Raw genomic sequence first — 20,204 nt, 5'->3', positions numbered from 1 at the left:
AGCTTTTAAAGCCACGCTTAACTCTTCCCCCACCCCAGATGCAGCTGAGATCAAAGGTTGAGATCAGAGGCTGTATCCTCAGATGCGAGACCTTTCTGTAACTTGCAACACCCTCTGACAGCCGACCCCTCAAGTTACATCCAAAGGCAATCGCATCCCACATTAACTAACCTTTCATGAACAGGGATGGCCCTTCGCCCACCAGGGACAAATTCAGGGCAAACACTCCATTTGCAGTGCTCAGAGTGCTGACCTCTCTCAGATCTCTGTGGATGTTAATAAATTATTTGTCAGATATCCCTTTTCCTTCCTCCTTCTCTTCCCTGTACATATTAACTTATTCTTTCGTCATGACACATTTCTGCAGGCTCTGCTCCCACTCTCCTCCGGGGATATTTGCATATGGAGAGCCCCTATCTTCGCCCATCCTGCTATAGCAATTTTAACCTTCTGGCTGAAATCCTCTTGCATGACCTCTGGGTCACCTAAAATCCTGTGTCAGGCTTATTTTGATAACTCAAGAACAAATGAAGGGATTCACAGGCCATGGCAACACTTATCAAGGGGTGAATTTCACCCTGGAGTGAGGGAAGGGGGTACAGAAAGTTCCTGAATTTCTTGCCAGTAACCGAGCAGTTGACTTGGACTAGTGAGCGAGCAGTGTCCACAGCGCGAGTCCACGCTTTGCGGAGGTTTATATAACCCAATTTCAGCAGGAATGTTTCCACAAGACTTACGTTGCAAATCCCCATTTGGGGGGATTTAAAACATTCCCCTGCTGTGTTTATAATCCAGACGCTGCAACGTACTACTTAAGCACAAGAAAAAACAGGAAAAAAGCTGACTGTAGGCGGGCCAGGGTAATGTTCTCATCCAATCTGAGTAGAAAACCCAGCAGAAAGGTAAACAGAGACAAAGAGAAAAATTATTCATCCAAGCTAACTTTGCAAGTCAGCATCTACTGTAGCCCATATTTCCTGCCTTGTAGCCACACGCAGTTATCCATGCTATTTCGTATTGCCCCAGCAAAAACATCTTCCTTGCAAGGACACAACGAATGCTTAAAACCATGCACTAGCTCCCAGTTTACATTAATAAGAAAGGCTGCCACCAGTGCTGTCGCAGCCAGCTGAGATGTTCTTCTCACAAACACTGGACGCACAAAGCGCACCTCTCATTTAAAAGGATTTTCTACCAACCAATAGTAACAGCATGCTCAAAAAATCTCCAATGGTCGAAAGACAGCAAGATAAATTCTTGTGAGAAATCCATTGAGGGCTATTAAATACAAAGATGCCACCTCTGGCATTGCAGATTCCAAATTGCTGGAGACTGGGGTGTATTGACGGCTAGCTCTGTTCTTGTCTCCCCAGGTATCCACCATTAATTCACTGTCAGGGAGAGAATACCAATTGGACATACCAAGTCTGATCGATCTTACGGTCCAGCTCTTTCTACTTCACTGGTCATGGCTTCTACCAGTTATTCTTTCTAAAAATGTTTTACAACCAGAAATATAACAAGCATACCTGGTGTTTTTCTGTCTTCTAAATGGAATAAATCCTTAAATGCAGTTATAGGTGCTATGAGAATTCGTTACAGATTGTTCAAGATGCATGTGGTCCTCTGTGCGCTGTCCCATAGGAGGTCATCAGAAGCTGCCTATTGAAGAGGCTGCAATTACACCAGACCTAGCATACACGGGAGTAATTTCTTTCAACACTACACCTTTAGGAATAATGTTATTGTAAAAACTTAATGGCATTGCAAAAGGTGAAATTCCTTTAGACTTTTAGAATTAAGTAGCTTCTACGCTGCTGATCTTCTTCCAAAAACGTGCTTTCTCCTTTGCTTGCAGACACTTGATAGTTCCTTTGGCTCTGAGCCATTTTAGACTGATGCTTTACCAAATCAAAACACGAATTTGCCTTTGTTAAATTATATTGTCCCTCCTTCCACCTCCCTGTTAATAGTAATGGCCTAAATTATAAAGGTTTTCTGCTGATAGCTATTGGGCTGTGACCATTTGTATGCGCTTCAGACACAATAGCAATTCAAACTATTGAGACTGCTTTTCAAAATCACTTTGCAAAACCTTGGTCACCTCCATCGGTGGTTGAGATGGACAAAAGCAGCAGAAACTCCTTTACTATTTCATTGGCCTATGAAAAATTGAAATGTGAATGACTAATCAGATGGCTCTTTCTTTTAACACTTGCTCTCCATATACTAGTTTTGATGTAAAATGCGGTACATCTTTTATTTCTTTTGTTTAAGAAAAACAAAATGCAAATTTGCAGAGTAAATACAATTTAAGCACTTCATTTATTGGCTGTGGGAGAAGGTTAATTTGATGTTCACCAAATATTCCTGCCCCTGAACTTTCCAGAATGTTTGAAGAAATCTGTTACTGAAGGAATATGAACAGAATCAAACTGGAAGGTAATAAAGTAATTCAAAATTTATCTGCAAATATTTTTCTGCAGCTGATGTATCACGTACCATCTTGACTTCAAATTAATCTACTGAAATTTAGAATTGAGTTTACAGATAATCAAAAACTATATATGTATCCTTAAAAAAAAGAGTCAAAAGTTGGTACAAACCGAGCATACAGTTCACACTACTTACATTTGGACCGGACATTGCCAGCTTTCTGCTACAGTAAGAGCTGCAGAGCAGAGGTCACATGCAGGTCTAAGGAGACACGGGAACAGAGAGAGCATTCTTTTAAATGGATTTATTTGGTACTATTTTGGTTGTTTTCCAGGTATGTTATCATTGCTAGTACTCAGTGACACTTAAAGATCTAAATAAGCACATACTGTCTTTTAACAGGTCAGACTCCACCCTTTAAAGACAGTAACTGAGGCTGTCAGGGCACACAGCCTCCTGTTCCGTTAACCTGTTGCGGCTGCGGGGCCAGGCTGTCTCCTGGTCCACAGCCGCAGAAAGCGGTAGGACGTAGGAGAAACCTGTGACCCGCTTTTATAGAACTGCATGCAGCAATGGTCCTTCCATGCTGGGAAGGCCTCGCCATCACTCAGGTACTATAAAGAGTAGGACATCATGCTTTATCTATTTCCCTTTTCTTCCTCTTCAGGTAGATCTATGCCTTCTTTACTCAAAGCTTATGACACGCAGGAAGCTGCCTAGCCCTTCAAAAACAGTCAAACCCAGCCAAATGTTCTCCAAGTGGGGATTTTTAGCATCTTCTCCATGAGGAAACACAGTATTTAGGGTTTTGTACCTATGCTCGATCACTCTCACTGTCTGCTATCACACACACCTCAACTTCTGAGATGGTGTCTGGTTTAAATTACATTTTGTGGAGGGACAAAGCTTTCAAAGTTGTAAAGAGTCTGTACAGGTTTTGTGTGCAATTAGTTGGCTAAAAAGGAAAGAGGTCCCACTGCTACCTCCCGTAAGGGACAGCTGACAAACACCACCTTTGTTATGCTTCAGAAAATCCACTACGGAGAGATACAGTAGAAATCAGTTAGTTTTGCTGCTCCTGAAATAACTTGTTAAACCGTAGCTTGATCATGTAAACTTAGCTAAAGTTAATAAATGCTTGCCTCTTACAGTGGATGTTTGCATTATTATTTGTGTAAAGTACAGAAACATGTAAATCAACAAGTGAGGCACATGGGACCTTAACTAGATGTTAAGAAAGGGGGGAGATTCAAGCTTTGTTAGTCTAACTCTTCCCCCTTTGAGAGGCAGAGAGGGAAGTACATGTTGCAAAGAGATAAGGAGAAAGCAACGGTTGGGTGGTTATTTCTCCATCTATTGACTGCATATGAGTGCCCAGCTGTGAGATATTCCCCCCGCAGGCAGCATACATGAGTGTACTTCTAGAGACTGAACAGAACGCTTTGGGGCTATGAAGAACCAGAGCATGGATTCATGCAAGTGAATGGAACAAAGTTGTGCATGCCATAATGCAAGTTACCATGCAAAGTTCTGGCATCCGTTGCTGTGCATTATTTCACATTATAATGCATGCCAAGCGTTAAGAGGATTTCACAAGAGCTACTAGGATATTTGGGGCACTAGGGGCCAATTCATCTACCTGTTTTCGCCCTGAGAGCGGAAGAGAAATTAGAGAATCAAAGGACACGGTTGAACTACTCCTGTCCCAGTTTTGGCTCCGGTCCCTCTCCCTGGCCATTACAAACCCAGACTGCCTTCCAGATATGACTTTTATGACTTAGCTGAAAGTTTGCAGACATCTCCATAAACATCTTTTATAAAGCAGATATCAGCTACTGCTTAACTCATAGATACACTGACATCTTTTTGAAGGAGCCATGAACACTGCAGCAAAGCACAAGAACCATTTAGACGTATCTGAAGAGTGAGGCGCTCACCAAGGCTTCTGCTACAACTGCTCAGTTCAGTTTCTTTTCCCCTCTGGTTAAAAAAAACCCTTATAAGGAGATAATTCCAGTTAGCTTCTGAAGCTTTAGCTTTGTCCAAACTGTGGACTCCAAGTTAATTTGATTTGTCCCCAGGAAGCCGATGCAATTTGGTTATCTTTTTCTTGCAGTCTCTTGTTATTGTGCTTTGAAATAACTTTTTCCCTTGGGGATCACAGAGGGAGGTCTCTTTTTTGTTCCTGTCAGCTTCAGCTTTTTCTTGATTTCTTTAAGCCTCAACAGTGCATTACATACTAGCATGTTGCAAAACCATAACATGGCACTAGAGGATCTTCCATTGTAAGTTCTTAAGAGTTTTGGACAGAGCAAAGGTGCTCCAAACAAAGGAGACAGCAGACAGGGAGGCTCAGGTTAGGATGCTTTTACCATTCAAGTATTTGGTGACTGCAACTGCAAATTCCATGCTGGGGATGGACAATTTGGACTCTCAGTCACTATTTTATTAGCAAACTCCAGAGGTGGCATAAAAGTACAGCCAAACCTAGTTAGACCCGTCTGCCTAACAGCAGCTAGTAGTTTTTCATGGCCCCAGCTGAGTTCTCAGATGTGGAAGCAAGTAGAGAATGCATACAGTTTAGTGTGTGTTTTTGATTTATTCAGCCCACTAAAATAAGTTAAACACCAAGCCTACCTCCTCTGTGCTGCCTTCATCACTTTTTCTGCGAGGTCTTCAAGAGGATGCATCCCTGGTTTTTAACAGAGCGATTGCAGACCTGGATAGGAACACAGGAAGGCAAGCAGTGCCTTTGCTCTGCTGGCTAATTTTTCCGGAGAAGTCTTCCCAGCAACGGAAGGCTGCAAACAGAAAAGATATCAAGATTGTCTGGTACATGTTATCGTAGGTTGGAGGAAAGGAGCTCAACTATACAAGGAACAATGCCGTGATCACACAAAACCAACCAGTGATTATACAAAGAGGCTGGGACCCTTGGGCCCTGTAACTGGAGAGCTGCAGACTGCTATTCAGTCTGACTGGAAGGAGCGTACCATTCTGAACCGGTGACCAGGAGCGTGGATCGGTCAGCACAAACTCACCCAAGGTTGGGATCATCTTGCAACAGTCTCCAGAAAGGTGGGTACCGCACTGCATAGCTCACGAGCAGTCTGCCACATCAGCCCGCCACACAGATGGCCTAGGCAGCCAACCCGGTCTGACTTACTGATCACACGTGGCAGAGTTCATCTGAACATACACAATCACCACTAGCCCAGACTCCTGAATTGTTTCTGCTGTGACCAAACTGCCAAGGTGAACAGCCTTCAAATCGCACCCAGACAAGTTTACAGGCTGGGGGTGAGGGGCTGAGGGGGTGGGAGGATGGAAATAACGCCTGCGAGAACCTGACAAGGAGTGCCTTCCCAAACAAGAGAACTTCATGTTGTTTTCCTAGGCTGCGATGACTTAGCATCACCGCTGAAGTCATTAGTCTCTGAAAGGGAACAAAGGTTCTCGAATAAAAAGTGTAATTTACAAGCACACATGCTAAGCACCATCACTACATCAGAAGCCACATACAATGCTGGAGTTTTGTTAAACAGCCAGGGGAGAGGAGGCCTCTCGTTCTCAGCTCTGCAGCAGACTCCTTTGCAACCAACATCACTGTGCTCTCTCCGTCCCTTTTACCACCTGGGAAGTAACTTCCCTGCTAAGTAAGGATGCTGGGAAATTCAGTACAAAGTGTTTCAGGGTTTTCCAAGATACGGTATTATCAGACTGGAAAGCCCTACTTGACAATCCTGCTGGGATGTCAGCTCCAGCCAAAGGTGGAAGGGGAAAGATGATGTCACCTGCGTGTAACCAAATGAGAAGTTAGACCTGAATAGCCACAAGGAATGAAGACAAAAAAGCAGAACAAAGCACTTTCCACCTCAAGCAACAGCATAGTGCTGCCTTAAAAAAAAAAAAGTGACATTACATAGAGCTGAGACACACAAGTGCAGAAATAGAAGAACTGAACAAGCATCAAAAAGTTGTATCATCGGGTTAATTCAGAAATTTACTCTACTAAAATGCATGCAAGAGATTTATCACAAAACCAGTTGCACTCCACTGTATTTCAACAATAGGTTTATTTTAAGAAACATAACATGACATTAAGTAAAAATGCAAAATTGTGCAATTATGGCAAAATGTTTAAAAATCCACACATTTGCCCTCAGAGGACTACAGTACTTCTTACTAACATACCTGAGCACTGAATGTTGGATGCCATTTCTAAACAGCCTTACGAACAGGGAGCTCTTCGATTTCTTGTAGAACATACACACGCCACATGTTTGGTGCACCAAAACTGCTTTTAGTTATTCTAAATTTTACTGATGGAATCAAGTGGAAATTACAAAATGTTCCCTTCTAAAGTAACTAATGATTTTGGAAGAGATTTACACTCACGTAAGTCCTTACAATGCTAGAAATTCACTTAATAAAGGGAAATAAATGAATGCAGAAAAAATACCATGTGGGGAAAGTGTACAGATTACTGTTTAAATATTATCAGTACCTTTGGTGCAATTATTTCTTTTTTTGTGCTGTGCAAGTTTATTTAAGCCTGACTCTAAAGCAAAACTTTACCAGGAATCTGACTTTCAGCAAAACGCAGAAGCATTTAAGACTTGGCAAAATGTCACAGCTACATTACTGTCTCAACAAAATCCTCATGCACAAGATTTAGTATATTCTACTCCCACGGCAAGTTCCAGGATTTAGCTTTTAAACACATTACAGACTTGGATCACACCCTCAGTTTGAATGGTTAAACAGAATGGAGATCTTCGTACTTTAGTGCAGATAAACAAAATAAACAAACCTACTGCAGAATTAACCACAGCATATTGTACTTCTATACATCACATGACCAGTCAATTGCTAACTCAATTCTATTTCATAGTTTCAAGTAATATATTGAAATTTGTTCTACTAAATAAATATAGAAGATTGTCAAAAAGCAGCAAGAAATCTTGTAAATATTCAACCAAGCTTAAAAAAAACAAAAAACAAGAAAAAAGTTACATAACACTTTGCAAAAAAATGGTTTTACACACAAATGCAACACTGTTAGGGAGGGTGCTTCAGAAAGCTTGCAGCTAGAGGCCTACAACAGCGCAAAGAGAGCTAGCCAAGGACTAAGGATAATTTTAAAAATGAAATTAGTTGTACTTTGAAAAAAACCACTCTTATTCTTGGCTATGGATATATAAAAAACAATATCCAGAAGAAAACTAAACAAAGAAACAACACACCTCAACACTGTTGGAAAATGCAGTCTCAGCAAGAATTGTCACCTTCAACTTCAGAAAAAAAATTCAGGCGCTCACATTTGAAAGAAGCGGTTTGGTGAATCTCTGGAAGATGAGGTATGTAATGCAAAGAGGCATTTATTTTTTTCCTTTTCATTTCACAGTTTTTTGTTTGTTTTTGCCTTTTAAACATTTTGTGCAAGAATTAAGAAACAGAACCAGGCGAGTATTTTCATGTATTAGAAAGATTCCTTTTGGGAACAGTAAGACCACATAGTAAACAAACATTATCCAAATCCTCAGCCATGCCAGGGGGATAAACAATGAGCTAAATATTTGGCTTACTGAAATATCAGCTGTTAAGCCAGATAATGGTAAGCACTTACAGCCAGTGATGGCCACTGCCATTTCAAGTTAACTGGTTTACTTAGGTCAATTTGAGAAAATAGGGAAGAGTAAGATAACATACTCTCAGCTCTGCAAAAATTAGAGCTGTAACAAATTAAACCTGGCAAATTACAGCTGACGGGGGTTTTAGGATTCATCTTTTCCCTTTTAAATCCAGTTTTCACTACTGAAGTAGAGGCTGAACTTATTTACTTCTTAAAAATAAGCTAAATGTTAAATACATAGAAAAAAGTGTTGCAATATATTGGATCCCTAGTCTATATTTGCATCTAAGATTATTTAAGCCATGGACACTTATTGTCAATTTTGCTTTAATACAATGGATAATGAAGACAGCTCAGTAGTGCAAATTTTCACATTATAGATCAGAATGAGATAGAAAGTATTTGAGGGCTTGATTGCGGGGAGAAAAGAAAAACAACTTGTAAAGTTAAGCCACACTTTCCCAAATTACTGGAGCACATGCCAACTCTGCACACAGCACTGTACTTCAGTGGAGACAGAATGAACACTCCACACAAAAAGAAAAAAACATAAAATCAATATTATTAAGGCCATATCCTGTCACCATTCTGTGCAAGAATACCACTGCAGTAAAAATGTTATGTTAAAAAAGATAACATGATGACAGGACAGGGCCTGAAGATGGACACACACTCCATGAAAAATAACAGGCTGTCTTAAACAGTAGCATAAGGCTAGCCCATGTCAGACAAACAAGTATTAAAAATGTACTAGCACCATCAACTTTTGGGTTAAAGCCCTTTATGGGATGGAAAAAAGGTTTTAAGCAGTGTTTAAAAAAATGGTTTTACAGCACTACAGCTATGTGGCAGAAAATAGGTGTTAGGATTTCCCCCCTCCCATCATTAAGCTCAATTTTAACAAAAATTGACAGACAGGAAGGGGTACAGTAATCTGAACAGGCCTCCATCCGGGGCAAAGGTACTCCATGTTTCAATTCTGACTTGAGTTCTTCTCCCAAACTGTAGTGCACAAACAACATCACAAACATCTTAGCAGACTTCAAAAACAGTATATAAAAAAAAAAAAAGATCATTATGAATCAGGATCTACCATTCCTCTATGTACTTTCAATCTAAAATTAAAGAAAAAAAAACAACTCAGTGATATTGCCTCAAATTTTACCCGTATTTAAAGAAAAACGGAAAAAAAGAAAAGTCACTTCAAAACATCTTGGACATCCTTAGCTATTAATGCTAGATTTTCTTTCACTGTAGTGCATAGTTATCCTGGCTCTTCCACTTAATTTGCTCTTACCACAAAAACACCCCTCTAGTATGACATGATTAAGTGTTTACCAGAAAAAAAAATGCTGATAATTGCACTTTGTAACCTCCTTCTCATTTCTCAGGAAAATATCAGTAAATATGAAACTGAACCAGTAATTCCCTCCCCAGACTGCAACCTTTAAAGAGCACCCATCCCCATATACAAAAAACTGTCTGTTTCAGCTTACAATAAATACTGACAGAATTTCTTTGTTTTCTTTTAAGACATGTTTTCTCTAGCATCAGATTACCACTGAAATCACTAAGGCCTGTTACTGAAAAGAAAAATTAAATAACTTTCTGAAGACACTGCGGATACAATTTAGCAACAACACATTCAAAATGCCGGCCTAAATCCCAGAGCCTATCTGGAGTCTCATACACTTTTTGCCATTGGTCAGTAACCTCATCATACTGGTAGAGTGAATTCTTCCTGCTGGTTCTGAAAACATGTTCTTCAACAGTGACTTGAGTAGCTCTGACAAACAGATGGAGTTTATTTTTGAGGAGTACAAGTTTTATATACGGATTAATGGACTGATCACATGGAAAGTCTTTTTTTCGAGTCCACTTATTTTGTTCAATGTCATAGGCCTCTACGGTAAACATACGTTGATGGTTTCCACAGGTTCCGGCTATGTAGTAGATGGAGTCATTGTATACAGTTGCCAAGCCTTGGATTCTAGGCACAGTCATTGGGGTCAAAAATCCCCAGTAATCCTTCTGAGGATCATAGCAGAGAAAAAATTCCCCTGAAAAGAGAGGAAAAATAAAACATAACTTATGCTTCATTTCCAGAACAGCAATTCTGCAGCTATTAAGCTTTCAGGTATGTTCTTCCACAGACAGAAACAGTCTACCAATTTTTAAAAGCCTTGATCCCATAGCAAAAAACCTAGCACCACGCCTGCTTTCTTCCAAGCGCATTACAAAAATATTAACAGCATGAGTAAAAACTACTTTGAGTTTTATTCCAGCTGAAGAAGAGGGAATTTGAAGCATATCAGAAATACAATGTTTTACATATTTCCTAGCTATCCTTTACTACTTCTAAACCATGCTTAATAATTTGGGACAAAACCTTTCAAGATTCCAGTCTTGAAATGTCTGAAGTATTTGTTTCATTCTTTAACATCTTCACAACACGTCATCTACAGACTGCGGAGTCTCAGAATTCAGTGCTTGAAAGTTGCTAAATCTGAGCAAATAATTGTGTCTTGTACTACACACAGATTTTGAAGCTACTTGTATCAGGTAGCTGGGTTACACATTTAGGTTGATCTGCTTAAAAGGATGCCAGGTGAATACTTGCATGAAGCTACTGATTCATCATTAGTTTTGCAATTTAGATTATAAAACACCTCTTCTGTTGACTGCCCAGAGTAGCGTCTACAGACTGTAGATAATGGAAGTTCAGAAGACTGCAAGCTCATGCTCTGCAAACTTGATGCAAAGAACATGGATAAAGACAACCTTGTCCTTTGTAAAGCCCAGGGGAAGAAAGGCCTAACATTTGCCAAATATTAGCATAATTCAAATCATATATAATTTCACATGGCTATTTCAAGAATTTTAACCAAGCTGCTGTGTAACCGAGCACCTCAAGTATAACAAAGAATACAGAAATAATACAGTAAAATGGGTGGAACATAGCTTAAGAGATTAAGTCTTACAGATAATACATTTTTTGATTATTCACTTTTGTTCCACAGTGTAATCTCCTATGACTGATGCTTGTGTTCCATTGGCATTTTAACACTCTCAATCCTTATTGACTACTTCAAACTTTTGAGCTTTCTCTAGAAAAATTATTGAAAGTTAACTTTTTTATATTACTTCAGTGCAACTCAATCAAGGTTTTATCTACCACACTCAAATAGAAGAGTTGCCTATTTCCCATAACGCGAATCTTTATAATTTGCTGGTTAGCACAGTAAAGTAGCTTGCTTATTTATGCAAGTGTTGAGTTGTCATTTAAACCACTGAAGCACAGAATTAGTGCAGCTAAAATTTGTAAACAAGATGCACTCTTATTCTACAGGTTGTAATAATATCCACTTTTTAGCAGTTCTAAGAAACATTTAAAGGATGAACAAATACCAAGTTAAATATTCTTCAGCATTCCTTTTTAACCATCTAAAGCAGACGTCTGACCCAATAAAGAGACAGATAGAGAGAACTCGCTAGTGTAAGAGAATTACTTAAAGCCACAAACAACAAGAGTCAAACCTGATACAGAAACAATGAAAGAAGAAAAAACTCTCTGCAAATCATGTGGAAGCCCACCAACCTTACCGAGTGGCAGGAATGCAAAGTCAAGCAATCAGGTTGACTTCTTCCGGTAAATAACAGTGACCTTACAGTATTCTCTATCCTGTTTCTTCCCTGCGGTCCACCTTTGTATGGAGAGTGACCCAAAGAGGGAGCTGGTATGGATCTAAGACCCCAGCTTCTGCAGGTGTTTACACAGAGGTGACCCTTAGCAAAACATAACCAAGACACCCCCTCCTCCTCTCTTTCCACTTCTTGGGACTCTTACTACATCCTCATAGACCAGTCTCAGCACTTTTAAGTGTAGACTGCTATATGGCTCATGCATACATACAAATACATATTTTATATAAGGTCTCCATAAATAAAGGTAAGAATAAATTATTTGATCCATTCCCATAATGATCCTTTTTATTCATTTAAGAATCAATATCTAATACACCAATAAGTCTGATCGTTTACCGGAAGAAAGGATGTAAAGGCAGTACTATAATTACTGACCAAACAGAGCTATCTAGAAAGAGATGTCATCTTAGTTACCAGGACGACTTCAAAAAGCAGGGTAGGGCAGGAAACAAAGGCCCACAGTGGTTAACTGACTTTTACAAGTCACCAAGAATACAGACACCAGGAATTTTCACAGGTTTAGCTACATAAAATGCAAAGTGCTTTTTCATAGCGCAGTATCTTTTCTTCAACATTAATGCATTTCACCCAGATAAAGAAGAGTTAATAAAGAATTTTCACAGTAAAATTTAATACTATACTGTTGCCTTAGAACACCACCAAAACTGCCATTTGTGCAATAACTCAATACTACAACTTAGTGACACATTCCCAGGGCACGAGAACTCAAGCAGCAACCTCACTCTTCCTCGCCCACTGCTCTCCCTAACTTTCCTCCCACCCCATTGTCCCAGGGCACTCTTTAAATGTCCAGGAAACTTGGGTGTTCTAAGGTGCTCAAGAGAGCGCAGACAGTTGGATTGAGCAACCCCCACTTCCAATAAAACACCACGTAGTCAGTCAAACCACCTTACCCTGTAAAACATAGATGTTATCCTTATATTCCACAGCACTATGAAACTCCATTGCTACCGGCATTGGACAGACAGCTGTCCAACAGTTCTCTCGGCTGTCATAACACTCCACAGACTTGAGTGAGTTTCGCCCATCTCCTTCATAAACGCGACCACCTATTGCATACAGTTTACCACAGCAATGAACCAACTTGCAGCCTATTCTGGCTCGCAACAAAGGAGCTTTCGGAATCCACCTATTGCCAGAGTGATCATACATCCAAAAATCACTCTCTGCTCTGTGGTCAATGGAGACCTCGCTGCTGCTTGGTCTGTAACCACCCGCAATATAAATATCATTATCAGGAGATACAAGAATTCCAACCTCCCTCAAGTCATTTGGTGGCTTGCATAGTTTAAACACTCTCCCTGTGACCGAATCTAAACAAGGCACTGTTTGCTTCTTTCCTGAGTGTTTGTGGGCAGCATCAAAGCATATGATCATTTCAGAAGCGGTCATTCCAAGCCGTTGTGTATAGCCATTGGCACTATGTTGTCCCTTTTGTACACAGCTTTTGGCCATAGCCTGTGCAAACATGGGAGGGATTTTCTCTAAAAATGTCTCTTCCAACAGAGGCATACGGATGCATTTGGCAAATATTTCTGGAAGGTGCACTTCTCTCTTATTTTGTTCATGCTCAAACCACCTTATAATGCTGTCATAAACATGTTCTTCTTTGTCTACATTTAAATCATCACTGTCGAGTATACTTATCAGTTGGTCTTTTCTCAACTGAAGAAATTCTTGCTCTTTGGTGACACTCAGAAACTTTTTACGAATGTAGTCTTGTGATCTGTCTTTGAGTTCCTGATGACCATAGTGATCAGCAAAGATAAACACCCCAATGGAGTTCTGTGGGTCCAAATGACTGATCATATATTTAGCACACTGGTCTTGTATGGAAGGGATCTGGAAGATACTAGCTGCAGTGAACAAAGCTTGAACGTTGGCCTCTGTCAGCATTACTCTGGAGGTATATGCATAGTTCAATACTAAATGCATTGACTCTGCTTCAACACCAACTATACGAACTTCTTTCTGGGTACTCTCTGTAAGGCCGCTAGTGAACATAGATCTACAAAAGAAAAATATTTAGCAGTTTATTTGTAATTACCTTCTAACTACAGGTATAAGAAATGAAATTATATTGTACAGCTAATCCCAGTGTGTTTGCCCTTCTGTCAGCACAAATACATTTATCACTGATGTTACACTTTCCTGTTTGGGTACCCAAATTTAAGATCACTTCTAGACTTACTGAAACAAAAGTGGCAAGCTGGAATTTCTTGCTTAATTATCTCACTAACCCCATATTAAAATTCACTCAGTTTACAGGCAAAGCTCTTGACATATCCAAGTCTTTGCACTCAACTTTCAACGTGTTATTTCAGATGCATGTTCTAGCATGCTAGAATATATACCTTTAAAAGGAAACAAGTAGTTTAACTATGCTGTTACTGTATCCAAGATAACCTCAATACTGGAGGCATTTTTGTTTGTTTTTTTTTTTTTAAATCATGTGACGTTTTCTCCAATGAAACTCTCCTTCGACAAACAGACACTGATAATTCATTGACATTAAGAGAACAATAATCTTTACTTACTAGGGGCACCATGTTATCAATAGTTACATGGAATATTAGTATAGGTGTGGTTTTTTTCTAATTTTCATTTAATGAAAATGAGTTATAATTCTGCTTTTCATTACAACTAGAACAATGGACTATTGTACCTGAAATAAGGACTGATTGCAGCAAGAACATTCCTGTGACAGGAGAATGTTTTCCCATGATCCACTTCCACTACGATATCTGTCAGTTGTCCTTCATCATACATGGTTTTAAGCTGTTGAAGAATACTACAAGCATGGAAGGGGTCCATTCCGCTGCTGACTGTGTTTGAAGAAGGAATTCCGTTCAGTGTTTGTGAAAACTTACTTGGTTCTACAAAGAAAAATTGAAACTGTTTAACAAAAAACAAACAAACAAAGAACCAACCCCCAACCCCCCACACACACACCCCTGCAAAAAACCCCATGCATGAACAAGAATTAGCACAAATTAATATTCCATACTTCCTCACTGTCACCATCCATCAACAGCAAATCTAAAATTTTCAAGGGTGAGTAAAAATATAGATACCTCAATATTTTTTTTCCCTTTTTCCAATGTACATGTAGGTTACCATTAACCTATAAAATTATATCCATTAATATTAAGAAAAAAAATCATATAAACGGTTCATATTTATTACATATCACTGGGGAGGAGGGAAATTAAGTCAAGAATCACAATGCTTACTCACTTACAAAATGGGGAAAAACAAAGAATGCAGAAGAATAAAATAAGCCCCCAACCTACATCACCATTACACAAGTCTACATGTACGTACTTAACTTCACACTGAAACAGGAACTGGCTACTAACTTACACAAGTGATGGTTAATAGCATAGACTCATGAAGAAACAGCCCTACAGTAAATATGTTGGGCAACAAACTTAAATTCACATAAATTTGTATATACGATTACATGTTTTTCTTTACAAATAAAATACAATTACCATTTAAAATTACTCAGATATGAAGGAGTTCGCATATCATTATGAAAACACAGGAAGTGGCGCATATGCTTCTAAGTAACGTGATATGCCTAATGAAATAAATCCGAAAGTAAAAATTGAGCAATGTCTCACACACAAAAATCTGTTTCGTAATAGCAATGAAATTTTTTACGCAACAACAACAAAGGAGAGCTCAAAAGAAAAACATTAGGTGGTAAGAGCTGCAAATCAGGTAAAGCTGCTGACTGCAACAGAGAATGCTTCCAAAAAATTTTGGGCAACACAAAGGGGCAAAGAGGATAGCGAACAACAACTGTTGATGATGAATAGGAGACTTAAATTCTAACTCGTGGTGATATACAATTTCTCTCACTCAGAATTCAGACACAGCTTTGAGCACAGTCACAATTAAATCAGTAGGGATCTGCTGTTGGGCACGCATTTCCCATGGCAGGCTTAGGGCCAAATATTGTCAGTGTCTCTTCAAAGTACTGTTAGGAAAAGTCTTCAAAACACTTTTTTTTTTTCCAAATACAATAGTAAATACTTAAAGGTAAGGTCTACAACAGGGGAGTTTATTTTATCACAGCAACTGAGCTCCAACATTCAAAACTAATCAATCATTAGGGGAGAATTTGTACTTGTACTTGTTCAGAAACAACGTTAATCACTAGCGAGCAACTTCCAAGTAAATAATACTTTGCTATATCAGTTCCAAGACTTCCTACCTAGCAAAGCTTTGATGTACAAGAAAACTTTGATGTAGCTGCCGTTGCAGAACAGTTTAATTTACTTTTTAACAGTGAAAAAGATGTGAAATAGTTCTTCTCTAACCCTGCCAGTCACTCAAGCAATGAGCACATGCAATCAAGGCAGCTTCCAGCGCTGCTGGACTCAGCCAGGAACAGATACTCATCCCTGTATTCCAGTTTTTCTGTTTAATCCTTGACACTAACCACATTACAGTTTTCACCCCGTAAAACCTTCCCAGTCGCTTTCATCACCTTCATTTTCTCCCTCCCACCCCAAGCATCTTTTTCCTCTATTAATATTCTTCTTGCACCTCAAAGTTTCAACTGTTGAAACTCCCAGACATCACCCCAAAATACTCTCCACGCTAATTTCTCAGACACCACTCCCTTTTCCACTCCCCATATATCCACCTTCATAGAAGCCTTTCATCATGGACAACCCCGCTCCTCCCTCTCGGCTCATCTCCCCTCACACAGACCACAGTGCGGGGTGTCCCTCACAGGAAACCCTCCTTCCACCCTAACAAAGCACAGTACCACTGCACAGCTCCCCTCACGCAGTACTGCTCTCTCCCCACATACAGGCCCTCACTCCGGCGTCCTCTTACCCCATACCCCTGACCCCAGCCCCCACGGACACCTCCCAGGCACCCCTCTCCGCTATCACCTTCCCCATCCGGAAGCGACACCCCACACTGCAGGCCCCTCATCCCAGCACCCCTGCCCCAGGGCCCACCCTAGGGCCCGCCCACCCCTCACAGTCAGCCCCTCAGCCCAGGGGCTCCAAGCACCCCTCCCTCACATGGTGCTCCCCACGGACACCCCCCCCTCGCAGCACCCTCCCCGACAGTCCTCAGCAGAGAAGCCCCGACACCCCTCCTCTATGTGCCCCCCACAGAGACACCCCTCAGCACATAGGCCCCAACGCCCCTCAGCAGCCACCTCTCCCCGGGCGGCCCACCCCACAGGCCGCTCCCCCCCTTCAGCCCGTTCCCCCACCCCGGCGGCCCGGCCGCACCGACCTCCTAACGCTGCCATTCTCGGGGCCCCGCTCCGGCAGCGGGAGAGGGGGGCGGCCCGAAAGGAAATGTCACCGGCACCGCTTCCCCTCCGCCGCTTCCTCTCCGCGGCCCGCTTACTCCCGCGGAAGCCAACCCCGCTCCTCGCACCGACCAACCTGGGGCGCGCGGATTGGCCGCCGCCCCCGCCGCCTGCCGGGAAATGTAGTGCAGGCCCCTGGAGGCGCACCGCCCCTGACGCGCGGGGCATGCTGGGAGCTGTAGTTCCTCCGGGGCGGGCTGCCCGGGAGTTGTAGTTTCCAGGAGGCGGCTGGGGAGGGGCGGGCTCTCAGGGCGCCTCAGGGCGGAGCGGCCATCTTGGGGCCCGCAGGCAGCGGCGTGCGGGCAGCCCACAGCGGCTTGCCCCACAGCGCTCTTCTCTCCGGGCACACCCAGCAGAAATGGCCTCTCCGCGTAAATAAATCCCCCCCAAGTCCTGCTTTATCAGGACTTGCGCTGCCTCTCTCCTGTCCTCACTGACCTGCGCCTCCTGGGGCGAACCCTCCTGAAGGGAGTCAGTGGTGTCGCCCAGAAGCTGGCTGCCCGGCAGGCCGGGGAGAGCAGACTCCGTGGCTGCTGCTGGAAAACCAGCGGAAAAGGGGAAAAAGAAAATGCCTGCTGCTATCCTAATGCTGCAAAGACATGGTTAGGGGCAGGGCAGCATCTGGATGCAAGACCCAGAGCTGTGCAAGGCTGAATTGATCTTTAATGAAAAACGTATAATCAGCCACTTAGTCTGAAAGCTCATCACTCTAGGAGTCTTTTTTATTTTTCCTGTGTTTATACCCCCCAGCACCCTGTGGCCAGCCAGATCAGCCGTACCAGCCCTACGTAGAGAGCAGCTGAATGACTCCAGCAGACAAGCGACCATTTTGTTGCCAATGACCTTTAGTATCACAAAGCACGTTTCTCTCCATCCGGAGATGAAGTGGCTGATAGTCACTGGCTTTTCCAGTTTTCTGCAGCAACTAGCCACTGGTTTCATTCTTGGTAACTGAGTCATTATCAGAAGTTTGCTGTGGAAGAGGTTTTTGGGGTTTTTTTCTTCTTTGTGAAACGCAATTAATGAAAGAAGAATTAACAAATAATGGGAGCCTTCTGAAGTCCAGTATATTTTTCTGGGTTTAATCAAAATAGGTTTAATACAACTTTGCAGCTTTTAGCTGGGAAGTTTTGTTAAGAAAAAAACACAAATAAAACCAATTTAAATAATATTTTTAAAATACATTTCCCTTTAACTCTCAGAAATGGGTACATCACCAATGCTCTAAAGCAGATGAATTTAAAGGCAAGAATAGTACCACTCGGTGTCATCTGACTGCTGCTTATGTGGTTTTCCTTTCACTTGCAAGGCATAGCTTTTCCCTAGTTTAGCAATTATCAGTGGTGTCCAGGCTGCTGTCGATAATAATACGACACAACACAGGAACGGTAGAGATTCTGATGTAAAAGAAAATAGAACTTCACATCTGCAAATTGATTCTGCAGTTTTCCAATTTCCCCATGCAGCAATGGCACGTCCTGCGAAATTGTCCCTAGAAATATAAAATGAAGGGAAGGAGAATACCTCCACTCTTACCTTTTAGCAAATGTCGTTGCCTGGTACAGTTCATTTCCTTTGGTGTGGACGCTTAGGCCAGGCTGGATTAGTGTTCAAAACGCAGAAGCGAAATGGAGAATGTTTTTTAATATAGATACCACATTGAACTGGTAATTCAGAGCGCAAGCTTTTCTTGAAATAGCTTACCTTTGTAAGGTTTTTGGTGAAGCAAATAAATTGCCATACAAACAGGTTTAAATACTCTCTAAGAGGCATCAATATCAGCACTTTCTCTTATTCTGAAGTCTTTTCTCAAGTGTAATACGCCATCGCCCACTCCCCTCTCTGGAAACCTTCATTAGCACTCCCTAGCACGCAGAAGATTTAGCATAGCGTAGCACTCCCATGGAAATTCAGGGACCTGGCTTTTTCACCCAGCTCTGCATATTACTTGCTGGATCTCTCAGGTACAAAATGAGAAGCACGTTGTTTGTACCAGTTCCTCAGAAATCCATGGCAGCACCTAACATGTTAAAGCTAGGTATTATAAATGGCATTTGCATTACACACAAATATTAGAACCAGTTCTTTCAGAAATTGCAAGATGCTTAATGAGTTCCAGCTCCCTTTCCTTCTGCTGCACCCTCTTCTTTCTCTCTTCTGTAGTTGTTTTGCGTGGGAAGCAATGCAGGCCCAGTATTTGACTGTAGAAGTAGAAATCAGAAAATTAGGTCCTTGGCTTGGTGCTGACACTAATTTACTGTATGCTGTTGATCAAATAATTTGATTTCATGGATTCTGGCTTCCCATGAGACAATGGGGAGCTGTGAAACCCTTAGAGAGACATTGTTGTAAATTCCATTATCAGTATTATAATAATTTTTGGTAGCGTGGTTTTGTTGGGTTTTTTTGGTGGTGGTTTTTTTTTTTTTTTTTTTTAAATTCTGGTCAGCAATGCACTGAAACCGATGATACCATTTTAAGATTTTGCAAGAATCCAAAATGTCCTGGTTATTGAGAGACCGGGATGCTTTCACTTATGCTTTAATTTCACACCTAATTTATCATTCCTGCAGGTACAGCTTGAAAACATACAGCTGAAAACACTCAGTGGAGAAAGTGGTTTCTTCCCATTTGATATTCCAAAGGTTAAAAAATAAAAATGAAATAATATCGATGGAGAAGGAACACAGAGTCCACGTCTGTCTTTTATAAGCGATGAGAAACATTGCCCCCCTTATGAACTCAGAACTGGCACTGCTTGTTCTGGGATTCTTGCCTTCAGAATAAAGAATGTCTTTGTCGTGAGCCCAAGCAAGAAAAGAGGGGAAGGAAAAAGTTTCAGGAGAAAATGAGCAAAATACATGCTTTTTCAATATTTGAGAACTTAGAAGATACCAGAAAAAAGTTTGAACAAAGAATTAAGTTATTGAAAGTGTTTCCCTTCTTCATTACACCTACAGAACAAGTTAATTAGAAAACTGTGGTTCATCTACCCTCAATACAGGGACGAAGAGAGCATCATATCTTTGGCAAATTGTTGGTTTGGGTCATCTGGTAGGG

At 41.2% G+C, this 20,204-nt stretch overlaps 2 protein-coding genes across 5 annotated transcripts in view; both read right to left on the bottom strand.

Annotated features, from left to right (window-relative positions):
- Window positions 1–230, bottom strand: part of LOC143164241 (monocarboxylate transporter 2-like) — a 44,935-nt gene extending 44,705 nt beyond the window's left edge. The window contains exon 1 of one of the 3 annotated variants that reach the window (XM_076346616.1): window positions 172–230. The gene's annotated coding sequence lies outside the window, so the exon portion shown is untranslated. The remainder of the gene's footprint in view (window positions 1–171) is intronic. The other 2 variants (XM_076346615.1, XM_076346612.1) reach the window with 2 other exon arrangements.
- A 6,263-nt stretch (window positions 231–6,493) lies between these two features.
- KBTBD8 (kelch repeat and BTB domain containing 8) lies at window positions 6,494–17,188 on the bottom strand. Of its 2 annotated transcripts, none has more exons than XM_076346610.1 (4): window positions 17,066–17,188; window positions 14,463–14,673; window positions 12,691–13,805; window positions 6,494–10,131 (listed from the first exon to the last, which is right to left on the bottom strand). In XM_076346610.1, the coding sequence occupies exons 1-4, from the start codon at window positions 17,079–17,081 to the stop codon at window positions 9,668–9,670; spliced, it is 1,806 nt and encodes a 601-aa protein (XP_076202725.1). In that variant the 5' UTR covers window positions 17,082–17,188; the 3' UTR covers window positions 6,494–9,667. The 2 variants fall into 2 exon arrangements, with proteins under 2 accessions (XP_076202725.1, XP_076202724.1); XM_076346609.1 differs by lacking the exon at window positions 17,066–17,188 and adding an exon at window positions 15,292–15,321.
- Between the last annotated feature and the right edge of the window lie 3,016 nt (window positions 17,189–20,204).

The sequence above is a fragment of the Aptenodytes patagonicus genome, chromosome 8 (genome assembly GCF_965638725.1).
Source record: "Aptenodytes patagonicus chromosome 8, bAptPat1.pri.cur, whole genome shotgun sequence".
Classification (NCBI taxonomy): domain Eukaryota; kingdom Metazoa; phylum Chordata; class Aves; order Sphenisciformes; family Spheniscidae; genus Aptenodytes; species Aptenodytes patagonicus.
Note: the sequence above shows the minus strand (reverse complement) of the source record. Positions and strands in the feature narration are given on the sequence as shown.